This window comes from Armigeres subalbatus, chromosome 3, assembly GCF_024139115.2.
Source record: "Armigeres subalbatus isolate Guangzhou_Male chromosome 3, GZ_Asu_2, whole genome shotgun sequence".
Lineage (NCBI taxonomy): Eukaryota > Metazoa > Arthropoda > Insecta > Diptera > Culicidae > Armigeres > Armigeres subalbatus.
Window position 1 is genome coordinate 151,761,646 of NC_085141.1, and position 8,588 is coordinate 151,770,233.

At 38.9% G+C, this 8,588-nt stretch overlaps 1 protein-coding gene and 1 long non-coding RNA gene across 2 annotated transcripts; one reads left to right on the forward strand and one right to left on the reverse strand.

Annotated features, from left to right (window-relative positions):
- Window positions 1-204: 204 nt before the first annotated feature.
- On the reverse strand, window positions 205-2,003 carry LOC134222064 (uncharacterized). Its single transcript, XM_062701216.1, has 2 exons — window positions 1,909-2,003; window positions 205-553 (listed from the first exon to the last, which is right to left on the reverse strand). Exons 1-2 carry the CDS (start codon window positions 2,001-2,003, stop codon window positions 205-207), a joined length of 444 nt encoding a protein of 147 aa, XP_062557200.1.
- A 4,332-nt stretch (window positions 2,004-6,335) lies between these two features.
- Window positions 6,336-8,374, forward strand: LOC134224312 (uncharacterized). Its single transcript, XR_009982900.1, has 3 exons — window positions 6,336-7,302; window positions 7,366-7,721; window positions 8,258-8,374. It is a non-coding gene; the product is annotated as an uncharacterized LOC134224312 (long non-coding RNA).
- Window positions 8,375-8,588: the final 214 nt, after the last annotated feature.

The following is an 8,588-nucleotide window of genomic DNA, read 5'->3' on the forward strand; positions in this document are numbered from 1 at the left end:
TATTACGCGTCGATTCAATGGATCTTAGGATTGGCCAATTCGGAGAAAACTTGAAGACCCTCAACAACCTACTATCGATTTCCTCTTCTATTCGGCGCGACTCCAGTTTTTTGTCGAGGCTGCAAACAATTTGCTGCTACCGGAACAACAAATCATGACCCAACAGATTTCTACAACAGCATTGATCGATTCAATCTTGATATTTCACTTCGTTCCAATGCTGCTAACAATACAATGGCTGATGTTGAAGCGGAGCTCGATGCTACCTTGAATAGTGATGACCTTAACCATGCAGTTGGAATGGCCTCTGTCACCGCTAACCCCGTCATCGCCACCACCGCTGCGTCCGTCGCCACCGCCACCGCTACTACCGCCACCGCTACCACCGCCACCGCTACTACCGCCACCGCAACCACCGCCACCGCTACCGCAGCCGCTGTTGCTTCTGTCATCAGCCCCTCCGTTACCACCGCTTTCGTTCCTGCTGCTGCCATCTCCGATGCCACTACTATTGCCACTGTCTCTACCGTACCCAACTCCTACGCCACGGTTGCTTCCGAAGCGCAACGAACGTCAGCTTACAACAATCGAGCACAAGTAACCTACACTAGTGTGCCTAGTTCATCGTCAACAGCTGGTCCTTCATCTATCAACGCTCAACAAGAAAATTGTCGACTGAGAGTGGTAAGCAGAAATCGCCCACCATTGCGGCAAACCCTGAATATAGAAACTATGAAGTCCTTATACATCACACCGTTCCACGTTGAGCAAACTGAAGAGGATATAGTCGATTACTTGCGTGATACAATTAATATTGATCCTTCCTCATTAAAATGTGTTAAGTTAGTTCCGCGTTCCAAAAATTTAAATGAGCTTTCTTTTGTATCGTTCAAATTATCAGTTTCAGAAGAGCTAGTCCCTTTAGTAAGTGACCCTTTTTACTGGCCAGAAGGCGTTGAGATACGTGAGTTTCAAGCAAAAAACGGGAATCCTGCCAAACACGTAGTACTGATATGATAAACTTAAGTAGTATCAATACCATTGTACCAGTCAATAATAATTTAGTTGCTACATCTGCTCTGCATTTCCAAGAATCCTTTTATGATTCAAACATAAAATATCATTATTTTGAACATGATCAACTAAAATCCTTCCTATCAAAACACTCCAGAAATTTTATGAAAATCGGGCTGCATAATGCCCGTAGTCTTATCGGCAATATCGAAAACTATCGTTCATTATTAGCTAATTCTGCATTAGATGTTTTAGCAATTGTTGAAACATGGCTCAAACCATCTATTACCAATAAGTTGGCTGAAATTGCGGGATACGCCATAGTAAGATCTGATCGACGTAATAGGAAAAAAAGAGGTGGTGGAGTGGCTTTCTATCTGAAGAAAAATGTTAAGTACTCGGTCATCACCAAATCCGAAAAAGATAGTGAGATTGACTATCTTTTCATTAAATTGAAACACGCGAACCTTGTATGTGGTGTCATATACAAGCCCCCTCTAATATAAAGGTGTCGAATTTGAATTGTATCTTCAACACTATCTCTGAATTGTCATCTACAGAGCCTAATATTTTAGTAATGGGTGATTTCAACATCAACTTAAAGGCACAAGAATCGAAAAAATGCACGACATTCTTGGAAAATTTAAATGCACTGTCTTTCAAGTTAATTAGCACTTCCCCTACATGCCACAGGACCGAATCATCTTCCATTCTTGATCTGTTCACTGGAAATTGTACGAAAAGTATAAATAATGTCTATCAATCCTCTCTTGGTAGGATAAGTGATCATGATTTTATTTGTGTTGACTATAAGTACAAACATTCGAAGTCACACCCTGAAGTATACTGGGCTCGTGAGTACCATAAAATAGATAACGACTCATAACGACCTACACGATTGTGCTTTTGATCGAGTTTTTTGCTGTGCTAATGTTAATGATAAGCTTCGATGTTTTTATGAGATGTTTTTCGACACCCTTAATCGTCATGCCCCCTTAACGAAGAAAACTGTTAAAGATCCCAATAATCCATGGATTACTAAACATGTTGAGCGTATCTTTAAAAACCGTTCCGATGCGTATGAATGTTGGAAACGGGATAGAAATGATCGTGGAAAATGGATTACTTTCACCAGACTTCGTAATCTAGCGAATCGTGAAGTGAAACGAATAAAAAAGGAATACTTTTCTTCTCAACTTAACGTTGATCTTCCTGCCAAGCAACTATGGAAGAATATTAAGCGTCTTGGACTTAAACACACTAGCACTAATGTGAGCGGCGGTGATGTAACTGCTGAAACTCTAAATAATTATTTTGGAACACATTTTACTTCTCGTACGGATTCACAAAACGAAGATACCGTAGAAGCACAGTCAAATTTTTCCTTCAGATGTGTGTCCAATGACGATGTACTTGACGAATTCGCGTCTGCAGCTTGCGATGCTGTTGGCAATGATTTGATTCCGTTGAGTATCTTGAAATCATCTTTATGCGTCACTCTACCGTACATCACCGATATTTTCAATTGCTGTATCACCAACAATCAATATGAAACTGGTGATTTTTTATGGTTCCAGTTTCGTACATTATGAACAATCCTCGGTACCCAGAACTGTCAAGAGTATTTCAAGAACGTAATTTATGAACGCCTTTTAGAACTTGATTTAGCACTGCTGTCATAGTGATATTTTGTCCACCAAACAAAAACAATTTCAATCTGAAAATTGGTAACACGGGCAGATCGAAATATGAAAAAATCTGATTAACGTTGGTATACATTCAATATATAATTCTTTGTTTCTTTCAGGGATACATTCAAACCGTTGACTTACCCCGGAGAAGTACTGAATCCGAAAATTTACATTTATACATTTTGTTTCACATCAACACCGGAGTTTACGGGATAGACACTGCCTGTATCGAGTTAAATCTATAGTGTCTGAGTCAATAGAGAAAAAAAAAAGTTTTTCGTTGAACTTCTCGTACATGTCAAAACATCGGAATCAGCGACTATTATCTCTGTTTTAGAGTATGGCTCTTTCTGCTTCCTCTCAGCAGCTGATTGCCACCTAATCAAATTGGAACGAATTCAATATCGTTGTTTGCGTATTGCTCTTGGCTGTATGCATTCAACGCATAACATGAGCCTGGAGGTGCTTGCTGGAGTCACTCCTTTAAAGCACCGTTACTGGGAGCTCTCACTTAGAATACTGATCAAATGTGGAACAAGTAACACACTTGTATTAGAAAACTTCGATAATATGCTTGAACTGGCTCATCGTGCAAGATACCTGCGAGTCTATCTCAACTACATATCAACAGATCTCTGTCTTCCATGTTATAATCCACCTCGAGTTCACTTCGTCAACGACAGTTCCTCAATTGAATACGATCTGTCCATGAAACACGCTATTCAAGTAATACCAGATCATCTTCGACAAATATCTATCCCTTCGATTTTTTCTGAAAAATATGAACATGTCAATTGCAATAACAGATATTTCACTGATGGTTCTCGCATTAACGGATCCACTGGCTTCAGTGTTTTCAACGTAAGTTCAACCACCTTCCGAAAACTTCAAGAACCGTGTTCGGTTTATGTTGCTGAGCTGGCAGCAATTAATTTCGCTTTGGGGATAATTTCCAATCAGCCCGTAGACCATTATTTCATCTTCTCGGATAGTCTTAGTTCTTTCGAGGCACTCCGGTCGATGAAACCTGTTAAGCACGCATCTTACTTTCTTACAACTATAAGAGAGCAGATGCGTGATTTGGTCGAAAGATCATTCAAGATTACCTTTGTATGGGTCCCATCCCATTGCCTAATCTATGGCAATGAAAAGGCGGACTCGCTAGCAAAGGTGGGCGCACAGGAAGGTGAAGTTTATGATAGACAAATCTCGAATAACGAGTTTTTTCCATTAGTCCGTCAGAGTACTCTTCAAAATTGGCAAATGATTTGGTCACACAATGAACTTGGACGGTGGCTATTTTCCATAGTTCCTAAAGTCTCTGCGCGAGCGTGGTTCAGAGGTGAGGACTTAAGTCGAGGCTTCATTCGCACGATGTCGAGACTTATGTCCAATCACTATTCACTAAACACACATCTCTACAGAATAAAGCTGGTCGATAGCAACCTATGTAGGTGCGGAGCCGGTTACGATGACATCGATCACGTAGTTTGGTATTGCTCGGAAAATGACGCCTTCAGAGAGCAACTATTGGATACCCTTGTGGCCCGAGGTAAACAACCCTTCCGGGATATAAGAGGTGTTTTGGGAGATCGCGATGTGATATATATGCAGGCCATCTATGCCTTCCTTTGCTTGGCTGACATCAAAGTTTAATGCCTATATTCTTCTCTTTCTCAGTTTTTTTCTTGTCCGACTCTGGGGTGGCATTGTGCATCTCGATTCGAACGTAATTCTATCGAGTCGAACATGTTTGGCATTACGGTTTTCGATTCGATCTCGGAAACGACTCATCGTTCGAGTATGCTCGAGGAGGTACAAGAATAACGAGATGTTTTGGTATTATGGAGACTCGATAGCACACTGAAAAACGACTCAAGTCGAATGAAAATCACTCGTCACCTTTATAGCTTTCGAATGTTGTTCGAGAGTCATTTCTTGCTGAAAGTTTTTCATTATATTTGTTATTATTTCTCTACGGGAAGAGTATAAATGTTTCATTATTGTATCTTGAAGGAAAGAATGTCATTAGTATACCTACTTTTATAGTTTCCAGACAATATGCAATCTCTAATTATCCCGAAATCCTCGTAAAAACGACTTCAACTAAAATTGTTTTTTTTTTCAGTTTCCACGTATTTCTTGACAATTTCGATAAACCGCCTGAAAAATCTATGGGGAAAATCTGCGTGAAAACGTATATATTCCAAAATCTACGTAAAAATAGTTGAGTTAAATAAAAAAAACCCAGATTAATCCACCTAGCGGCGATGATGCCTTTCTCGTGCATCGTAAAATGTACTGAAAAAATCACATAGGAAAGGTCAAAAAAGCACTTTAGGGGGATAGATCGCATATTTTCTATCATTTTGCATGTTTTTGCATTAATTACTATGCATTCCCACCATTCTTGAAAAAAAATTTTTTTTCGATTTTGAAATTTTTTTTCCAAGGGGGGACCCTTGGGAAAAAACAATGATTTTTCAATAATTCCAAAATGCAATGTCCGATCAGGCCAATTTTCAATAGCAAACAATGGGACCGCATTCCCCGTCGAATGCGACTTGTTGCGAGTAAATCGGTTAATGCTAAGTTCCAAAAAGTGTGTCTACAAAATTTGTACACATACACACATACACACACACACATACATACATACACACAAACAGACATCACCTCAATTCGTCGAGCTGAGTCGATTGGTATATAACACTATGGGTCTCCGAGCCTTCTATCAAAAGTTTGGTTTTGGAGTGAAATTATAGCCTTTACGTATACTTAGTATACGAGAAAGGCAAAACGCGCAAGAGATGACCCAAGTGCATCTAACTAAAGCACATGGAAACATCAAAGTAATTTATTATCGAATCCTTTTTTAGCTTTAAATTATTTAGCTCAAAATTGGATATGTGGCATAAACTCGAATAATTATAATAAATGCTAAAGCATTTGATGAGTTAGATTGCTCTATGCATGCGGTCGCGTATACTCAGACGACTAATGACGGTGGAAGACCGACACTTGAATACAATTAGAGCAATCAAACTAAACAAATGATTTAGAAAAGCCATGCACAGCCAAGACATTTACAAAAACAAAATGGTTTTCGTACGACCGAGTTGCTTATAATTTATTATAACTTATAATTTGTGTCGTAACTATATCTCAATTTATAAAACATGTCGTATCGGCATAATGTTTTAATCAGTTTCAACTGCTCAATAAATAATATTGCTTTTATAGTCATTGAGCACGATTTGCTTGTTTATAAATTAACGTGCCATGAAGGATGCCTTTCCAACAGGCAACATGCTACACGCAGATGAAATTACTCTTATTCTCTTTGTTTACTCACATTCGCAATGCGCTGAAGGTTGTCTCTCCAGCGGGCGGCATGATAAACACGGAGACAACTATCTCTTATTCTCTCTGTTTACATTTCGTTTGACAGAACATACTCGATTGAGCTAGTACAGCACCATTCGAAATCTTGTACTGCGACTGAATGAAGTCGAACGAAATACATAATGCCGCAATTTTTTCGAAACGAGTGCAAAAACGTACGAATCGAATGATTCGATTCGAGATGCGCAATGTCACCCCTGTTTCTCTGTACCATGTACCCCGAAGCTCTGGCCATCCGGAAGATCCCAGCCAACACAAAATCGCATATGCTAGCGAATAAGTGTACAAGGTGGAGGCGTTATAGGTGCATTCCTCCATTTGACTGCGTGCAAAATGCACGTATATGGCCTCCACTTTGTAAACTTATTCGCTATGATATACGATCTTGTGTTTGCTGGGATGCTCCCTGACGAACCAAAATCGAGCACGACGCCACGCAAAACGTTTTCAACGTTCAACGTCAAACGCCCGTCAAAGCAGCTGAAATAACCTAAACCCAAATCCTTACCCCGTCCGTCCTGTATTAAGTTTTTTAACCTTGAGTCGTCACGAGTATTATGGTCTATGTCCCCTCTATGTCCAACTAACTGTTAAGATAAGATGATATACCATGTAAAAATATCATACTTGAGAATTGCGGCTCCGCAAAGTGTCACACACAACTGAGCCTACCAAATAAATGAGCTGGTTAAAAAAAAACATCGGAATCACCGTGTCTTGCACATCCTAGTATTCTAATATGTATACCGATACCTTGCTTAAGCATATAAGGTAGACAAAAAATATGCGTTTAGTTTTCTTAATCTTCCAGTTACCCTAAACGCAACTTCCGAGATTTTTCCGAAAGGCGATCATGAATCATCGCTGATGGTATCTTCGAGTTCAAGACTACTGCTGGTGCTCCATCCTAACAGGGGGAACTACTACAACCGATTGGAAAACCGCTTCGCCCATAAATGCAACCGCAACCGCAAGTATACCCAGAGGCACTTTTAGTTAGAGGTTAGACACTGGTTAGGGGATGTTAGTTATGCTTCCCTTCAAGAAACATAAAACATAAAAAATGTTATGTTATCTTTCTTTTTTTCGCGCTATGCTGACTTGCTGACAGCTCAAAACAAAACAAAGAAAAAAGAAAATGCGTTTTGTTTCTGAATCAAGTCTTGATCGTCTTGATGGTACTGTATCTCAGGTATACGCCAATAATCAATTTTTGTTTTAGTTTGAACAGCAATTTTAATTTATTTTCTTTTAGATTCGATAGTGCACCTGAATTTTGCGGTTTTTTCGGGAGTAGGCAATAGAAGCTGCTGTGGATAAGAGCAAAATGGAGCCAGCGATGGACAGTGAATCGTATGAACTGCACCACAAATATTTCATGGCGATCGTTGCTTGAGTGCATAAAGATGGACTTTTGAGACCGGCGCTTGTTAAAACGGTGGTCAAAGGCCGAGAATGACCTCGTTTCTCCAGGAGCGAAAGCAATGCGACAAAAAATTGAATGCGTCAATGCACCGAAGTGGAGAAGTCTCGTCGTGAAGCGAAAAAACGACACGACGGTTGGCTGAGGCAGGAAAAACTGCTGCGCAGAATGAATTCGAGTCCGTTCCGGTAAGTGATGGCTTGGTGTGAAATTATTGAGGTGATATTGTAATCAGACATGAATCATATCTCTAAACTAAAATCGTATATCTGTCCCACATTTGCTGGGTTTCGATTATTGATGATTGATAGACTCGAAAGGTATTTCTCTATAAATACTGAAATAAATACCTCCAGCAGTGTTTCTGTGAATTCTTCACAAAAATTATCTCTGGGATATCCAGATCCGTTTGCCCATCAATACTTCCATGAACTCCATTGCGATTTCCTGTCAATTTCTCTAAAAATTACTATGGTGTTTACTTTATGATATTATCTGGGATTTATTCCTGTGAATTCCATATGGGTTGATAGGGTGAAGGATGTATTTTGGACCACCTTTACCGGGGCTCTTATTTTGGACCACCAAGAAGAATTTGCACTCAGTGGTCCAAAATATGAGCCGTCGAATTGGTGGTCCAAAATACCTCCCTTACCCTAGTGCTTTTGGTGGGTTTTGAGCACATGATATGATTTCTCAAACTAGATTCTTTTCTATTTTCTAGGTCACGCTGGTTGCATCCTGAGAAGCCACGATCCTGGAGACGGGCGCAGTCAGCCTAACGATGGAACAGTGCATGAAGATGGATACACCCAAGATACGCAGGATAGTTTTAGTTTAGTGATAGAATTTTAATTTAATTTTAATTTAAATTTAATTTAAATTTAATTTAAATTTAATTTAAATTTAATTTAAATTTAATTTTAATTTAATTTTAATTTAATTTTAATTTAATTTTAATTTAATTTTAATTTAATTTTAATTTAATTTTAATTTAATTTTAATTTAATTTTAATTTAATTTTAATTTAATTTTAATTTAATTTTAATTTAATT

What these genes read in the sequence shown, in the direction of transcription:
- LOC134222064 (XM_062701216.1), bottom strand. Translation starts at nt 2,003, where the DNA reads ATGACGATTAAGGGTGTCGAAAAACATCTCATAAAAACATCGAAGCTT. An exon ending in TCGATCAAAAGCACAATCGT is followed by an intron (nt 554 to 1,908) that starts GTAGGTCGTTAT and finishes GCGCTTCGGAAG; the next exon opens with CAACCGTGGCGTAGGAGTTG.